The 18,782-nt window shown below is 45.7% G+C and overlaps 1 protein-coding gene across 2 annotated transcripts in view; it reads left to right on the top strand.

The window, feature by feature from the left end:
* UPK1B (uroplakin 1B) overlaps window positions 1-13,419 on the top strand; it is a 28,782-nt gene extending 15,363 nt beyond the window's left edge. The window contains exons 5-8 of one of the 2 annotated variants that reach the window (XM_057306630.1): window positions 622-744; window positions 3,048-3,227; window positions 7,712-7,795; window positions 11,668-13,419. In XM_057306630.1, coding sequence (XP_057162613.1) covers window positions 622-744; window positions 3,048-3,227; window positions 7,712-7,795; window positions 11,668-11,718 — 438 coding nt within the window. In that variant the 3' untranslated portion in view covers window positions 11,719-13,419. The remainder of the gene's footprint in view (window positions 1-621; window positions 745-3,047; window positions 3,228-7,711; window positions 7,796-11,667) is intronic. The other variant, XM_026493871.4, reaches the window with a different exon arrangement.
* Window positions 13,420-18,782: the final 5,363 nt, after the last annotated feature.

Genomic DNA, 18,782 nt, shown 5'->3' with positions numbered 1-18,782 from the left:
ATACAATAGCTGACATGTATTTAGCCCTTACTCTGTACCAGGCACTCTAATATGTGCATTAATATTAATTATACAAGTTTCCTTAATCCTCAGAATAACTCTTTGAAATAGGTATTATCACAATGGTCACTTTTTAGATAAAGAAATGAGACTTAAAAAGGCAAAGTAACTTGTCCAAGGTTACACAGCTGGTAAGGGAAAGAGAAGAATCTTGAGTCCAGGCAGAGTAACTCCCGGGCCCAAGTTTACACGGCTGTGCTCTGCCCACTCTGCCCTCCCACAGGATGGCCAATAACCCACCACATCTAAGACTTCCTCTCAATTCAGCATCTTGCCTTCTCTCCTGTTCAATTTCCTAGCCTAAGCCGCTCTAAAATGCCTGCTCACCCTGGTCTCACTGGGATTTCTTTGAAGATGGGGGTGAGGGGTGTCTTCTCCCTTCATGGAGACTTCAGCCTTCCAGAGCAGCCTCACCCCCGCCCCACCGCTTCTCAGTGCCTCTGCAAACAGTTTTACTCCGGGAGACACTGTTCAGTGCCCCTAGCAACAGGCTGAGCAAATCATTTTCTTCCTTGGGGATGAGTGTGCTAACTCTCCTTTTTTTGTCTCCTCCCTCCATAGTTCACACCCAACCTCTTCCTGAAACAGATGCTGGAGAGGTACCAAAACAACAGCCCTCCAAACAATGATGACCAATGGAAGAATAACGGAGTCACCAAGACCTGGGACAGACTCATGCTCCAGGTAATGCCGGCAGTCTTGGGGAGATAGCATTCTGTACCTAAACCAGTATCCGGGAGTGAGGTATAGTGCGGAGTGAAGCCAAAGAGTGGGGATCACAGCCTCTAGGGCGGTCTCGTTCAAAAAGAGACTGGACTGGGCGCCTGCGTGGCTCAGTCGGTTGTGTCTTGACTCTTGATTTCAGCTCCAGTCATGATCTCAAGGTCATGAGGTAGAGCCCTGCATCAGGCTGGGCATGGAGCCTGCTTAAGAGTCTCTCTCTCCCTCTCCCTCTGTCCCACCCCTCCTGCTCACACAGACTTGCTCTCTCTCTCTCTCTCAAAAAAAAAAAAAAAAAAAAGGAAAAAAGAACAAAAGAGACAGGACATAGGCAAGTTCATTTATTCTTCCTGTCTATTCCTCTTGTGTGTACATCACTCAGGGGGACCCCTAGATCTTTTATTTTCGAGCCATGATGTTGATTAACTTCCATTTAGGGATAATGACAGTTAAGAAATTTAGATAAATCACACACACTGCCTCTTAGAACTCAAGCATCACTTACACTGAAAGAATGAGTTTGCTTCCTCTGCATCACAGAGAACTCAAGTGGCAATTATTGCCTATTTTGCTTCTTTATTACTGAAGGGCTAGTGCTGCCAAGAACCATGGGCTATGACTTGACTTGATTGCCCACTTTTCTATAACTGGCCATCATACCTTATATGCAAATTTACCTTAAATATCATCAAAAATCCAAGCCTTTCAGACTATCCACTGTTACCCTTACATTGCCTTATGTATGTAAATGTCTATCCCTACATAAGCCCGAATCTGACCCAACTCTCACACCGCCCCCTGCCTCCCCTCCCCCTCCCCTGGCACACAGCACATCATCAGCAAACTCCCTTATAGGCTTTGCCCCCTCTTTGATGTCTCTTTACCCTCAATCCTCTATCCCTTCCTACATTTATCTGAATATTCCCATTCCAGTCATTCTTTTTACCCCATGAGGACCTCTGATTCACTGGCACTTTTTTACTTTCTCTCACTCTTCTGACTATAGGTCATGTACTTTTCCCACTCTGCTAGCAAGAACTAAGCTCTTCAAATGAAAATGCAAATGCCTACACATCTGAAAAAATCTTCTTACTAACTTTTAAAAACCCAGTCTGAACTTAACCGTTTTTTTCCCAAAAAAAGCCCAGATCTAAATACAGGATAATTATTTTTCTTAGCAAGATATTTTCCATAATCCAGTGGCAAAATAGGATATGCTTTAAAGACAGCTGATTTGGAGTGCCTGGGTGGCTCGGTTGGTTAAGTATTTGTCTTTAGCTCAGGTCATGATCCCAGGGTCTTGGGATTGAGCCCCGTGTTGGGCTCCCTCCTCAGTGGGGAGTCTGCTTCTCCCTCTGCCCCCCACCCTGCTTGTGCCCTCTTTCTCTCTTGCTCTCAAATAAATAAAATAAAATAAAAATAAAGACAGTTGATTTACCATCAACTTTATTTGAAAGTAATTCATTCTGAAAGTTGAGAGGGGTCTGTCATTTTAACTTCTTCCCTTGAAACATTTTAGCAGAATTTCTACAAAGGAAGGATAGTGGTATGAAGTATGTTTTACCCTCTCTCCTCAACTGTATCCAGAGGGTGAGGATATTAGCTATGTGTTGCTTGCTCTTCCTCTCCTATGTAGAGGCGTAGCTGTGTGCCACCAGGTTTGGGTCATTTTTTTCCAGTTTATTTCCTCCCATTATAAAAGTAATACACAACTACTCTAGAAAATGTGAAAAGTACAGAAATGTAAAACAAGAAGAATTACTCATCACTTCTTCACCACTAAAAATTTTAATTTTCTGACTCTCAATTTGCTCATTTGTCATATGAGAATAATCATACCTCCCTCCCATTGCTGTATCAAGATATTAGTATTAATGATAATCAAGGGTTTGCTATGAGTCAGGCACTGTACTAGACAGGTCAGGCACATTAGCTAATTTAATCCTCACAGGAATTCTGAGGACCACAGACTGTGTGAAGGAAACAAGGCCATGTTTTACAGTGAAGGAAAATGAGGCACAGTAGGGAGTTGAACCCCTCAGAGGTTACAGAGCTCATTAGTGGCTGGCAGAGTAACAAATGTTGAAGTATTTTGTAGGCTCTAAAACATAGGTTAGCGATACCCTCAGCTCTTGTTTGGGGAATTCTAGTAAGTGTAAGATACGGTACACTTTCCATATCTTCTTTCACCATAAAATCTCAGTGGCTACATTGATGTTCTAGCAAGGAGCATGGAAGAGAATTTTGTCTCTGTCCTCTGCTGACAGGACCACTGCTGTGGTGTAAATGGTCCATCAGACTGGCAGAAATATACGTCTGCCTTCCGGACCGTGAATAACGATGCCGACTATCCCTGGCCTCGTCAGTGCTGTGTGATGACCAATCTTAAAGAACCTCTCAACCTGGAGGCCTGCAAACTAGGGGTGCCTGGTTACCACCACCAGCAGGTGAGTCCTCCCCGCCCGACACCTGCCAGAACCGTGTTCTGTTCTTTATGAGGGAAATACTGGCTAACTATAGGTAAGGTCTCTCATGAAGAACTCTGCATCCTTCTTCCTAAACCTCATGTCAGCTCTTTCTGTCTCGGTCAGTAAAATGCGGATGCTAATCTAGGGCTGTTCTGGGGAAAATCGACATTGTAATAAAATTAACGGAACCTGAGAATTGCGATAGCAAAGTCCAACTTTGTTTAAATGCAGACTATTTGTACAGGAGAATATAGACTTGATATTTCAGACACGATTTCCATTAAACAAAGATTTGTTCTATTTTTGCAAAATGTAAATCGGAAGGGGTGTATACAAAAAGAATGTTCTTCTAGTGCCAAAGCAATGGCAATGGCTGACGGTAAATGGAGTAATTGTACAACTGCCTTCATTATTCAGTGGCAATATAGGATAGTCTTAATTGAATATGAAGTCGATGATTTGGGTAGAAGGCAGTTTATATACAGATGGTTTTTGAGACAGTGTTTCCAGCCTGATGAGAAAGATATAATGATCCTGAAAACTAACATGTATTGAGTACTTACTTAAGGCAGATGCCACTCCAAGTGCCATAACATATATTAACTCATTTAAGGCTCAAATGTAGGTGCCAGTGTGATTCTTATTTTATGGACGAGGAACTGAGACATGGAGATATAAGTACCTTGCCCAAGGTTACTCGGCTAGTAAATGGTTGAGTCAGAATTCAAACCCAAGCCATCTGGCTCTGGAGCCCAGACTGTAAGCCAAGAAAGAACTTGGAAATAGTCCCAAAAAGCCTGAGGAGAATTCTCCTATACTTGTAGTCAGCCTCCGAAATACTTACACTGCTTTGCGAGGTACCACTTTGAGGGAAGCTGGTTGTGTGCCAGTTCATTAAATATTGAGAAACATCAGGCTCCTTAGTCCGGGAGTAAACAATACAGAGCGCGCTTTCAGAGTGAAGGTCACCGAACAGCTGAAGATCGTGCCATCGCCGGGAGGGTGCCTGGACGAGGATCGGTTGCATTCATCCAGAAAAGGGCATGGGAGCGGTGCGGATTCTTCTGCAGAGTCCGTCAAAGCAACCCTATCTAGCTTTTCAGCGAGGCCGTCCGGTGTCATTTCAATCGCTTACGTTCAGAACGCTCTAACAACTAAACGTACTCCTTCTAATCACAACGCGCAGCCTAATGATCACTCTCGGGAGTAATACATGCTTTCAGTATTTCAACCTTGGCCCGGACCCACACAAACGTATCTTGATCGGATTGCATTGCATATAAACTGGATCGTCTCTGTGAAAGGGACAGAATAGGGTATTTGCCCTCAGATAATCAGGTGATCTCCCTAGGATAGGTGATGTTTCCAGCAGCGAGGGACCTCCCCATGAGTTTTGACAACCCTTCCCACCCCCTCCCTTGAGGTTTCTTGGCCTCACCTGTCCGTAACCTTTCTACCTCCTCTCCCCACCAGCTACAGCACAACTACAAACTTCCCATCACACAACCCTACTCCCCTACCCGAGTCCTGCACCTGAAATTCCTCTCTCTGTCCCCAGCTCCCCGTGCTCCTCCTCTTCGATCTCACTCATTCTTCACCCTCGACATACTCTTACCTACTCGTCCTTTCCACTTCTCCCTCTCCCCGTGCCCCAGATTCCCATACACCACCCTTCTTTTTGAGTTACAGGTCCTGCTACTTCTCCTATAGCAATCCCTTCCCACCAAGTTAAATACGTCGCCCAGTACTTCCTATCCTTTACTGCTACTATTGCAGTTGACGCCTGGATCCATATTGTAGGTATTTGCTCACAAGTCCATTTTTTCTGGGTCTCCTCGAGGACTGTACACTGCTCACTTCTGCGTCTCAGTTCTTCACATACTGCTGGCCCAATGCAGGCACTGGGAAATGTTTGGGGGGTGGGTGATGGAAGAGGGGAATGACTCTCTTTTTCATATCCACATTGTAGTTTTCAAAATGCACATTGCATAAATGAAGGCTAACAAAATTAGGGAAGTCCTCATAGGTGTGGGGAAAACAGAAACTCACCAGAATTGCCCATAGCATGTCAGATGCAGATATCCTTACTCGGGTCCATCTGCCCCAGAAATGCTATGTGCAAATTCTGATCGTTGTACCTCAGGAACCTTATCACAGAACTAAAGAAGATCAAGGGAAGCACCATTACAATGATTAAAAAAAAAAAAAAAGCACCATGCGAAGGAACTAAATTAGAAGAGGTGAAAAAACCGGGGCTTTTGTCTGTAAGTTCCGTAAGAACAATACCCATGTCTGTCTTGTCACCGCTGAGTGCCCAGCCCAGCGTCTGGCACCTGACATAAGTGGGTTCTATGGGTACATATTAGGACAAACGACCCCTCCCAGGGTTGTCAGGAGGACCCGTGAGTAACGGATATAGGAGGGCTTGTGAGCTACGGTGTCACAGATGCTCCTGCTGGAATCAGCTCATTCTATCAATGTTTATTAGGTGCCTACTATGTGCCAGGTACTCGTGCTGGGTTCTAGAGATTCAGCAATGAGCACAATGAGATCCCTGCCCTCACACTTGTACCGTAGTGTGGGAGAGAGACACCAAACAAGTTACCAAACAAATACATGATAAATTCCAGGTAGTGATAAATGCCATGAGCGGAAGTAAAGTGGGGCAAGTATACAGGAATGACGGGGAAAGAGTGTTTTTCTCTATGGTGGTCAAGAAAGACTTTGTTGGGATAACACTTGCACAGAGTTCTGAATCAAATGAGGATATGAGACGCTCACTTAAAAAAGACTGGGGAAGAGAGTTCTAAGTAAAGGAAGCAGCAGGTGCAAAGCCCTAAGTAGGAGCGGTCTTAGCTTTTTAGAGGAACACCAAGGACATCCGCATGGCAAGGCCAGAATGAGAGAAGGAAGAGTAGAAGGCGAGGATGATTTAGATTTTGTAGGGCTTGAATCTCTATGGAAGGATCCCTCCTTAGGAAAAAAAAATTAGGTACAGGGCCTTGAATTGGTCTTGGTAAGTAAGCAGCCCTGAAGCTTAAGCTCATTAGCTTTACAGGGAAACAGCCTCTGGGAGAGGATGCCAGGCTCAGAGGGAGAGGCAGAGCCTCGTCAGACAGGGCTGCTGGGAGGACTCAGAATTTCATTTTAAGAGTGGGGGAAAGCCATTTGTTTTGAGCAGGGATTTGAAGTGATCTGATTTATGTTTTACAAGCATCCCTCTGGCACTGTATAAAGCTAAGGAGGGTGCCGACAGCAGACTCGGGCCCCAGGGAGACAAAGTTAAGAGGAGGTTGTAGTAATTCTGGAGTGAGACCATTGTGGACCAAGGCGGTAGCAGGAAGCAATACGTGTTTGCATTTGAGATATATTGTTAAAGTAGACCCAAAAGGTCTTGCTTAAGTATATGATGTTGGATAAGGAACAGTTAGAGATAATGGACAGGAACAGTTAGAGATAATTCCAAAAGTTTTACTTGAGCGCGTAGGTGAACAGAGATGCCTGTAACGTAGATAGAGAAGGGTAAATGGGGGGACATAAAGGCTTAGCAAAGTCAGGGCGCGTAAGTGGGTTAACAAGGGCCTGGAGCAGGGCCAGAAAGATGGAACCTCAAGTGGTCGCCTGGGCAGGGCCTCGCCAAAAGGTCAGCCTTTTGAGGACATTTCCCTCCGGACCTCAGTGGTCCATGGAACCACCTGGCTGCCGCATTGCTTAGACTTCCCCAGGGCGTCAGCACAGGTCCCCCAGAGGGCAGCTCTAACCCCACGCATGTGCATCACCCCAGCACTTCGCATGGCGACTGGGACAGAGTGTGCCGCATGTAAAAGCTCGCTGGATTACGGCATGCATGCTTGCTTTGATTAATCAAAAATGAATCGCTTGCACGCACACTGTGGCTTTTCAATGTCTTACTAGAATCCAATAAAGAAATGTTGAAATATGATAGCAAATGAGAATTCAGACAGCATGAAATAGGAGTTCCTTTAATGGTTTAAAAAAAAAAAACCCTTTGATTTTCATAGATCAGAAGCACTTTTAAGAACAAACAAAAGGTAACTCTGCTCTCAAAAAAAATCAAAAAAATCTGTAGGGAGAGAAAAAATACTCAAATTTTATTAAGAATACTTTATATTGTACTTTATACTACAATTTAAAAAAAAGAATACATTGCCCACGTATTCAGTATGAAAAAACATTAGCCTAAAACAGCAGCACCTTTGTTAGCCTGAGTGATAAAGACACAAAAGAACGTGATATGAAGTAGTTATTGAACAGGACTGTTTCTATTCCCTCAGCACAGCCCATCAACAGCCGGCTGTCCACGGGGACGTGGAAAGAGCCTGGTTATGTAAACTAGACTTTGGAATAGTACTGACCTGGGTAGAAATCTGCTCTCCTGCCCACCCCTTACATCTTTTTCTCTGGTTCCTCTCACACCCACGTGGGATCACCTGTCTCTCCAGGGATGCTATGAACTCATCTCTGGACCGATGAACCGACACGCCTGGGGGGTGGCCTGGTTTGGATTCGCCATTCTCTGCTGGACTGTGAGTATTTCCCTGCCCATGCGAAGGAGAGAACTTGAGATTGCCCCTGGTTAACCCAACCACACTAGCAGTCTGGAAACAAAACCTCAGACCTGAGGGCTGGGCAGGAAGCTGTTGGCGTCAGGCCAAGGACCGTGGATTCCGTTGGTGGGCAGGGTGTTCATATCCCCCCAGGAGAAGGGATGTGCCCTACCCGCCACATCCACCCGCTGACGGGAAAGCACTTGCTTGCTACCCCTGCTCTCCAGATCTCATTAGTTTATTATAGATACCGAAGATCGCTCAGTGGTTAGAGACCACTTCCTAGGGAAGCTTGGGGAAAAGAAAATATGCCTGGGCCCCAGCCTCTGAGATTCTGATCCAGCGGATCCAGGCGCAGGACCCAGACGTTAAAAAGCATTTCCTTTTTTCCATATGATTCTAATTTGCTGTCAGGATGAAGAGCCATCACATTTGGGAAGCAGTTCTAAACTTTTGCTTTCAGAACCCTTTTACACTCTCAACAATTATTGAGGACTCCAACAAGCTTTTATTTATGGGGGCTATATCTATTTATATTTACCCTAATGGAAATTAACTCAGAATTTTAAAAAATACTTATTAATTCATTTGAAATAACAATAATAAACTAATTACATGTTAGCATTAACAATATATTTTTGTGGAAAAAAGTGACTATTTTCCAAAACAAAAAATAGAAAAGCAGCATTGTTTTACATTTTTAAAAGTATCTTCAGTGTCTGGTTTTAATAGAAGACAGCTGGGTCCTCATATTTGCTTCTTCACTTAATCTGTTATGGTACGTTGCTTAGGTTGAAGGATTTGAAGAAAATCCACCCTCACACTGATAGGTAGTTGAAAAAAACTAGAATGTTTTGATAGCCTTATCCAAGGGTAATTGTGAATATTCTTCTTCGGTACTACACAAAACTTGACAACTAGCAGTTTCTTAAAGGTTAGTTGCAATGTGGAATCTAAAACTATGTCAACAAACTTTTCAGACTCTATTGTATTAAAATACATTCACATTGGTTTGTCTTACAATTTGCAGAAATTTTTTACCCATTCATGATTCTATAACATCATGCATTGGTCATTTGGGAAAATATTGGTTCACTATGTTATGCTGATCTTCCAAACGTTGGCTGAATTCTTTACCCAATACCAAGAAATCACATTCGTTGCTATTGCCACATTGGAAAGGCCCTTAATCATGGGGATGCTATCAACCCATCAGGACAGAAACAAGTTGCCTGATTTTTGCTTGAGTGCCCAAATGGATCACTGGCAACAAATATTGTCAGTTGTTTTCCTTGGAAGTAGCAGACTCACTTTGTAAATTTTTGAGACAGTGTCTGCCAAACATCCCATCTGAATAACTGTAGCTTGTCTGTTAGTCATTTTTTCAAGTAAAAATCATGTTTCATGAAAAAATGGCTATTTCGGGGGCTCCTGGATCACTCACTCGTTAAGCGTCTGCCTTTGGCTCAGGTGCTGACCCCCGGGTCCTGGGAGTGAGCCCCATGTCGGGCTCCCTGCTCAGCCCTTTCCCTCTGCCCCTCTTCTGCCTCTCCCAGCTGGTGCTCTCACTCTCAAATAATAAATAAAATCTTAAAAAAAAAAAAAATGGCTTGGGGCACCTGGGTGGCTCAACTGGTTGGGCGACTGCCTTCGGCTCAGGTCATGATCTGGAGTCTGCTTCTCCCTCTGACCCTTCCCCCCTCATGCTCTCTCTCTCAAATACATAAAATTAAAATCTTAAAAAAAAATGGCTAGTTCAGGATACAACTCAAACAATCACACAAGTGCTTTTCCTTAAGACAACCCTCAGATCTCAGCTTTCAACAAAACTGCTTTATGCATACTTTCCGTTGCAAGAATATTAAAAAGATGTATATTCAGGGGCACCTGGGTGGCTCAGTTGGTTAAGTGTCCGACTCTTGATTTCCACTCAGCTCACGTGATCTTACGGTCGTGAGATCAAGCCCCATGTTGGGTTCCCCTGCCCTCTTCCTTCCCCCTCCCCCGTGCATGAGCACATGTGCGCTGTCTCTCAAATCTTTTTTAAAAAAGATTTTATTTATTTATTTGAGAGAAAGAATGAGAGAGCAGAACGGAGGAGGGGGCAGAGGGAGAAGCAGACTCCCTGCTGAGCAGGGAGCCCCACCCAGGGCTGACCTCCAGGACCCCAGGATCATGACCTGAGCCAAAGGTAGATACTTAACTGACTGAGCCACCCAGGCGCCCCAATAAATAAATCTTAAAAAAAAAAAAAAGATGTATATTCAAAGGTGAACATTTAATAAAATTAGTAATTCTTAATGCTTCATCAAAAACAATCTCAAAATTCTAAAACTCCAAATCTCTTAAGGTGCCTTTTCTCTTGCTGCACGTACATAGCAGTGAAGAATACACAGACTACTACCACTGTTTAGTGCCTCTACCTCGAATCCTGCTAAGTTGCCCGCAGTTTTACCTTCCCCTGCTTTTGCACCATCAGTACAAATGTGGAAAACAGGGAAAAGGGCAAATAAAGTCTTAATATTGTTATGCAAATGGTCTTGACATCCGGCACACCCCCGAGGGTCCCTTGGGTGTTGGTGCACCACACTTGAGGAAATGCTGGGTTCAGCGTGAGCAGCTCAGTGAGGCAGGCAGGAAGGGAAAGTGAAGTCCTTTGAGAGCTCTTCTGTGGTTCCTCACCCACCCTCAGGAAGTCCTGCAACACCCCCCACACACCTCCGTCATGTCACCGTCACTCCGCTACGATGTATTTGTCTCTGTCAAAAGCCTGAGAACCAGCTGCCCTCTGTATCCCCAGGGCCTAGCAGTGCACATAGCTGGTGCTTGATAGTTTGTTGAATCAATGGAAAATGGTAACAGTGAAGTTTCTATCTGTGCCATGCTAGCAGGAACTGTGGGATAATGTTTAAAGGCTCTTAAACTCCAGACCAGTTGAAACACTTGACATTTCCACAAGCATTGAATGGACTCTGAATCTAGTAAAGTCTCCTTGAAATTCAAAAGAGGGAAGCAAAAGGAACTAAATGTATTGAGGGCCTGCTATGGACAAGGCATCATGTCCAATACTTTTAGCATTAAATCCCCACAACAGTAGCTAGGTAGGGAGCCAGTCTCCTAGGGTAAGTTCCTTACCTTCTTTGCGCCTTGGTCTCTTCATAGGGCTCTGGAAACATTCAGTGGACTTGTACGTGTAGCACTCAGAACAGTGTCTGATGTATAGTAAGTTGTCAATAAACATCAGACATTAGTGATCATAGTATTTCTTTCTCGTTCCGTCGTCTAACTCAGGGGGCGGATGGAGAATATTATCATTACTTTCCAGATGCAGGGAGTGAGTCGCAGCTCACTCAGAACAGAGATATTCTAAGCCCTCGCCCACGTCAAATACCTTGAGTTCTGTGGCATTCTTCAGGGGCAGCTGTTCCAGGTCACAGGCATTTTTGGGAAAAGAGGGGGTTTGTGGGAGGAGAGTTTCAATAGCAGAAAGCAAGAAACTCGTACCTCCAAATGGTACATACAAGAAATAAGAATCCACTGGAAGGTCATTAGCCTGCTGGGAAGAGGAAAGAATTTCCCCAGCGGGCTAGTTTAGCACAGATGTGAGGGGAGAAACCCCAGCAGACAGGGAAGTCTAGGGCAGATTGGGGCAAGAAAGTGGGGAATGGAGAAGCTATCACTGACTGGCAGCTTAATTACCTCTGCCCCAGGAAGTTTCTTAAGGTGAGATTACTCTTAAAAAATCAGCATCATCTAAGCCTGAGTGAACCTAACATCCTTTTTTCCCCAAGTATGAATTGTTTCTAAAACAATTCCTTATTTTCGTGTGTTTTTTTCCCTTTGTATTCTAGTTTTGGGTTCTCCTGGGTACCATGTTCTACTGGAGCAGAATTGAATATTAAGAACAAAGTGTCACCACCCCACCACCTTCCTCCAGTGACTCTGGACCCGGTGCTGCAAGTGAGCTCTCCTAGGACAGCCCACATCTGCGCCCCGAGGGGGCCCTGTGCCTTCATGCTCACACTGCTGAGTCAGTTGGTGCGGTGTTCCCCTGGGCTCTCAGACTCTCAAAATTCTCACTAGTGTTTTCAGCCTGGTCTAGGGTTCTGCAACATTTTTATAGACGTTAGGAAAGGGAGACTTTAGAAAGTCAATAACTACTTCCATCCCTGCTTACTTTTAATTTGGGGGCATAAAAACACTCGCAAGAACCAGTGTTATCACAGCAAAGCCAAGTCCGTATTTGGACAGCAAGGTTGCGTGTATTTCTCACTACTTTCTAAGAGAGACTTGCAACAGCTTTCATTCTTCTCAGCCTTGCTCAAGCCAGAGAACTAAGGAAAAGGTTGCTGAGAGAGATCTTTGGCCTTTGTTCTATGGTGGCTCCCATCTATACAGACTCAAGTGATTCCCTTAATGCCCCCTTAGGACCCTTTTATTCTCCAGGATGATGCCCAAACTTGAGCTAATAGTGGTTGAAACTTCCTCTCAGACATGGCAGCGTGACATGTGGGTATTAAGCTCAGTTATCCCATTAATTAAAAGTATGTGGACTTTTGGGGACAAAGTAGGGGCCTGTCATGTATTTACGAGTCTCAAACGGAAACACCTTTCAAACAGGAGAGAAGCAAGCTGGATATTAGATATGTGACTTATGGTCATTTCTGCTACTGTCAAATTATTTCTCTTCTGAACTGTTTCCTTGGTGGTCCTGAAAGAAATTCTTACAATTCAATATTTGTCTAGTCTTATAAATAAAAAGGGCTTTTAAATATGTTCCTTTTCTTATGTTTTTACCAGTGGCGTAACTGGTCACATACAAGGGTAACAAAATGAGTGTTCCAACAGAAGAGCCTTTTAGGCTCATGGGAATCAACACTTAGGAGATGGAAAACGCAATCGGGTGAGGTTTCCTGCCGATGCCCTGCAACCTTGCTGTACGGTTAGATGGTTGAAACTTTTCACTCCTGCTGCACTTGGCCCAGTAGTGGGGATGGAGCTCCGGCTCCTCAATCCTTTTCCTCCTGCAACGGAAGCATCCCGAACTTCCAACTGTGAACTATGGCCCCTATGAAGGAAATGGATGTTTTCTTCAGGTCCTACTCACAGCCAACTCAGTCACAAGGAGTGCGCCGATCCCACACCCTGGTGTTCGGTGACTTAGGTTGAGCCCCGGGGTAGGGAGGGACAAGGGAGGAGTGCCATGCACCTGCTGGAAAAGCTGGGACAGCAGCCTGATCCCTAATTCCCAGGATAGGGGGCCACAGGCTCCTGTCCTGACTCCCAACCGGCTTGCCCCTCCCCTGCCTCACTTGTCTCTCCAGGAGAGTGCTCCGGGTGTCAGGATAAAGGACACCTGCACTAGCTGAGAAACTTCTCTCCATGGTCTTTGAGAAGAGAGAAAGAGACAGATTACTCTGGGCCAAGCTTTGAAATGCCTCCCATGTGTTCTGATGCCTTTTTCTTCCACTGCTAACCAGGTTTTCCAGTGCCTCACGCTCTGTGCTGGCTGAGCGAAGTCTGCCCCAAATCCACTCCTACCTCCCCTCTAGGGCTTTGTGCATGCTCCAAAACTCTGCCTACCCACAAAATTCCATTCTCCTTGTGATTGGATCTCAGCTAGGTTAAGGGAAAGGCTTTGTGCAGACTAATTCATACTAAGGGGTGAGTGACAACTAGTTTCCACTCTCTTAATCTTCTCTGTGGATTTTTCACTGATAACTGGAAATTGATCTCTGGTTAGTGGAATCCAAGGCAGCAGTGGGAGCAGGAAGAGCTGTCATGGGGGTAAGATGGTCCTCCTGCTGCTCTCTAAATCTTACCTCCTGCCTTCTCTACCAAGAAGTACCTTGAAAGAACACAGGCCTTTAGTCAATGCCCCTTGTCCCCTCTCCAGCTAGATTCCTAGTGGAGCCTCAGCCTCATTTTCGGAGAAGGTGCAAATTCCACTGTAAATGTAGACAGGTTTTTGTTACCCCCAAACCAAATAAGGCCCTGAACTCACGTATCCACTATGTCCAGGCCACCAACACTTGGGGAGGACATACCTTTCAGCTGAGACAAACCCAGGCCCGAGGACTCCTCTGCAGAGAGTCCAGCCATTCAGGACTCCTGTGCGTTCTGTGCCAGGGGTCGTCAGTCTAACTTCAGAGCAATTTCCGCTCTGCCTGATTCCTGCTTCCATCCCTCTCCACCTTCCATATAAGCCCAGCCTTCCCCTTCTTCCTTCTGGCTTCTGGGACTGGAAGTGGGGCTCATAGTGGGACTCGAACCACCATTCAGGGTGAGAGCCAGGTCCAGCCTCACCAAAGCCACCTCCAGCCCCACTAGACCAGGGGATGGAAGGAGAGCAGGGGCGCCTGGCTCTGGGAAGCTGGCAGGTTGCTGGGCTCGAGATCCACCCAGACAAAAGCATCTTGGAGAAAATGCCACTTCTCCAACAGACCATGGCCTGCTTATCAGGTACACAAAGAACAATTACGACCTGACACCAGAAATGGGTCAGGCTGACTCTGGGGTAGGTTTTACTTGTTTGCAATGCCAGATGGGTCATCACGGTCTCTTGGTTAGCTGATTCCTCCAGGTTGCCACTCAGGCTCCTGGTGGGCTGTGTACAGGGAATGTTAAGAAGCCTACTGCTCAGGGCACCTGGGTCGCTAAGTTAGGCAACGGGCTCTTGGTTTCAGCTTGGGTGGTGATCTTGGGGTCTTGGGATTGAGCCCCCTCTGGGCTCAGCTGGGGAGGAGGAGTCTGCTTGGGATTCTCTCCCTCCCCACCCCTAAAAATAAATATATAAATCTTGAAAGAAAGAAAGAAAGGGAAAGAAAGAAAGAAAGGGAAAAGAAAGAAAGGCCTAATACTCAGGTTTGTAAGCCCTGTAACTTTTTTTCCCACATGAGCTGGAATAAACAGAAACCGTTCTGAATCTAAACAGCACATCAGGTACTTCCTGGCTATTGATGAAGAAGAGAAAGAACAAATAATAGTCATGTGAGTTTGAAAAGCCAATCCCCTCTCAAACCTCCACCCCACCCCCACCCCCACCCATCCCTGACAAGCCGGCTGAGGAACTGGAAACTCAGCTGTTTTCTTATCTCTATTGAATGAACAAGTGTCTCTCCCTCTGTAGCTACTATTTCCTTTCCTTTGTCTTTTCTGCTTCACCACACCCAGATCCTTATCACCTTCTATGCAGGAGGCTGAATCAAAAAAGAAACCCAGAGGGGCGCCTGGGTGGCACAGCGGTTGAGCGTCTGCCTTCGGCTCAGGGCGTGATCCCGGCGTTCTGGGATCGAGCCCCACATCAGGCTCCTCCGCTATGAGCCTGCTTCTTCCTCTCCCACTCCCCCTGCTTGTGTTCCCTCTCTCACTGGCTGTCTCTCCGTCAAATAAATAAATAAAATCTTAAAAAAAAAAAAAAAAGAAAGAAAAGAAACCCAGAGAAGGCTAGTCATAAGCTACTGAGTTTGCTTTCATGTGTGACATTTTTAAAAGGCTTGAGTGGCCCGTCTAATGAGGAGATGAACAAACATCTTGGGGAAAGGCAGCATTGCTGAGAAAGGCATAGTTCCCAGACCCTCCTCCAAGCAGCGCTCCCCACAGTCCCCAGCCAACTCTCAACACACAGACACACTCACACACACACACACACACACACACACACACACACAGAGCTCTGACAGAGACAAATAGCCAAATCCTGGGGTAAAAGAGAAAGGGTGCCATCCTGTCCTACTTTCCAGTGGCCTCTACCCAAAAAAGAAAACAAGGGCAGCCCCTGAGATTCAGAAACTAGGCTGCACTCACACCTAGGCCGTTAGATGTAAACAATCTCACAGAATACCGACCTCAGGTAAGGTCACACGAAATGAGGCAAAGTCAGCCCACTTCCTAATTTGGTCCAAGCACAGATACGAGGTCACGGGCCACCTGCAAAATACCAAACATACCCTCCTCTGGCTAAAAAAAGTGACTGCTACAAGTTTACCACTTACAGCTCTATTCTCCTGCTAGTCCCGATGAATAAAATGTATTCACACTCATAGAACTGTCCCTGGTTTCTGACAATGGCCAGTGCAGAGCACACCGTGCTTGCTTAGGCCCTCCCCAAATGACCCAACTGAAACCCAAATGCTAGAATAGGTTCTAACTCCCTTTTCCGAAGACACCTCACGATTCCCTACGGCGTGTTCTCCCTCACTGGGAGTCATAAGCCCAATTTATTTAACTGCAGATGTGTTCCTGGGGGGTCTTTGAAGGGCACAGCCCCTCTCCAGATAACTGCCCATCCCTATTTCCACTCTTGGTGCATTTGTTGGTATTAGAGAGAGACTTGAATTCAAGACTTATCTCTTCCTCTTACCAACGTCGGTAAGTTACTTGAATCCGTTTCTTCTTTGCAGTACATACATGCCTATGGGGCTGTTGGAAAGTTAAAATACAAAAACACATACGCACCCAGGTAACTTGGCTAATGCAGAGCAGGCATTCAATGATTGTTATGACACACCCTTCCCCAACCTCTCTCTCAGGGCCCGAAATCACACACACACACACACACACACACACACACACACACGGTTCAATTTTGAGTCTTCAGCTTCAACAGCCACCAGTGGAACCATGGAGCCTTTGTACAGTTCTGCTCCCTGGGGTGGGACCTCTCAGCCACTCCTGCGTGAATACCTCCGAGACCTATCGGATGCTCTCAGCAGGTGTGACGTCTTCAGCGTATTTAACACCAGTGAACTATCTCAGGTAGGAAGGGATAGACTTAAAGTTTGGAATGTGATTGGCAAAAGTACTGACGAAATCTATCTGAATATGCTCCGTCTAGGAGGCTGTGTTATCGCACAGGAACTGTATCTACATACAAAACCTGGAGAAAATGGAGGTTTGGAGTCTAGCACAAAACATCTTTTCTCTCTCCCGAGAGCCCATCCGCAGAGCATTTGGGGCCCCTCAGGACACCCCAATAGTGGCCTGAGTGAAAGTGAGGGGGCTGAGGGCAGAAAAATGAGGGAGGGAGTCTGGAAAAAAGTTCTGAGACTGGATGAGAATGGAACATACTCTTTAGATCCCAGAAGATACCAAACTTCTCTAGGAGCTAGGACAGGGATATAGATTCAGGAAACCTACCTTTAAAAATAAATGAAGCCCCCCACCTCAAAAAACAAATAAGTCAAAAATTAAAAAACAAGAGAAGCCACGATGATGGCAATATGATGTCATGGTCTTGAAGTCAGAAGACTTGAGTCTGTGCCCTGACTCTGCCATTCACTAGCTGTGAGATTTTTGGCAAGTCCCCCACAATTCAAAACCTCTACTTCCTCATCTACCCCACTAATCTCAAGAGTCAACAGGATCAATAAAGTGTGTGTAAAAACATCACAAACCATATAGTATGATAACACTGAGTGGCAGGGTGAGAAAAAATCCATAAAAACTGTGTAAAGTAACACGCTGTTCACGTATTTGTGATGTCCAAATAGACTGCACTCCTACAATCCTTGGCAATTACAGGAGGCCTGTCTACAGAGCTCAAAACACTTGGCCTCTTTCTAGCAGTTGACAGTGAGAACACACAGGGCAGGAACTGGGAAAACTTGGTTCCTTTGAGGCCAAACTCCTCTGCCCAGCTGTGAAGGGAGGTAGGGGGACGAGAGCAATAAGCAAAGGTCTTAAAAAATTCTCTTCCACCCTGGAAAGTTTCACAACGAGTCACTGAAACAACTTGTGCATTATCTTGGTTGAAAGAATAACCTGAAGAACAGTAATTGGCACAGAGCAGGGGTTTCTAGAACATTCCCCCAAAACCGCAGATGCCTGTTAGTAGCTGAAAACGCGCGGGGAATTTCCACATGGTAGGGGCTGTATTTTGTTTCCATTTACTAGGAAACTGAATTCTCAAATATGGATCCTCAAATTCCTTTGCACACAGTATTCTCTCCTTTTTCCCTCCCAACCACAACCAGGGACCCACAGCTCTAAACTGGGGATCCCTGGCATGGGCTGCTGGCAATCACAACAGTTCAGTCTGTATATGATTATAATTAAGAGAATTTGCGGCAGAAAGCTCAAGATTCTGCAGAAAAGAGAAGAGTGAGAGGGGAAAGCTGAAAACCATTATTTCTTTGCTAAATGAAATAAAACAAAACAAAACACACAGCTTTTATTTGTCCCTGCTGAGTTCAAGGTAAACCAGGCCAGCCTTGGTAAACCTGTCCTGTCTATAAAATGTATTTTCCTTTCAAATTCTCCTTCCCTACTTGGGAGGTGGCTGCTGCCTTTCTTGGGAGCGCCAAGCCCTCCTTCCTCTCCCTCGCCCTGTTTGGGGAGGACATTATTTACACTCATTGGCTGGCACTCATTCATGTTCAAGTTGAACAATTAAAGCGTCATATAGCAATGAAGGACAGGGAGAGCCCGGGGCACAGTGCCACAAAGCTTGCTGCAGAACGGCCACAGCTACATTATTGATGCATCGGTTCACCCATGCAAACACAGTATTATTTCTGTATCCGAGCATCCATCTCTGAATATTTCTGTATTCCAGAAGCCACCTCCTATTGCCTTCCTGAGATTATCCTCCCACTTCCCTGCCCCCCACCCCAGGAAGCTCAGCAGTACTGGCCGCTTCTCTCCCAAGTCACTGCCACGGCCCCATCTTCCTCCCAAATCAAAGGTTTCGAGCCCTGGCCTTCACCCCTTCCTATCCTCTACCCAGCCAGGTGTGCCCGGGAGGCCAGCCCAGTGGCAGCCGGTACTGATGGGGGGAAAGGAGCAGGGATAAGAGGATGAAGAGAACAAAAGCATGATGGGGCCCAGGAAATGAAATGCAGACCTGCCACAGGCCTGGAGCTGCTTATACAAAGGGGCTGTGCACAGCAAGAACAGGAGAAAGGATCAGAAGGATAGAGAAAAGAGGGAGTGAGGGGGCTCAGTCCAATTTGTGTGTTTCTACACG

The sequence above is a fragment of the Ursus arctos genome, unplaced genomic scaffold (assembly GCF_023065955.2).
Source record: "Ursus arctos isolate Adak ecotype North America unplaced genomic scaffold, UrsArc2.0 scaffold_4, whole genome shotgun sequence".
In the NCBI taxonomy this organism is placed as follows: Eukaryota; Metazoa; Chordata; class Mammalia; order Carnivora; family Ursidae; genus Ursus; species Ursus arctos.
The sequence above is the reverse complement of the archived record's forward strand: the minus strand, read 5'-3'. Positions and strand labels throughout refer to the sequence as shown.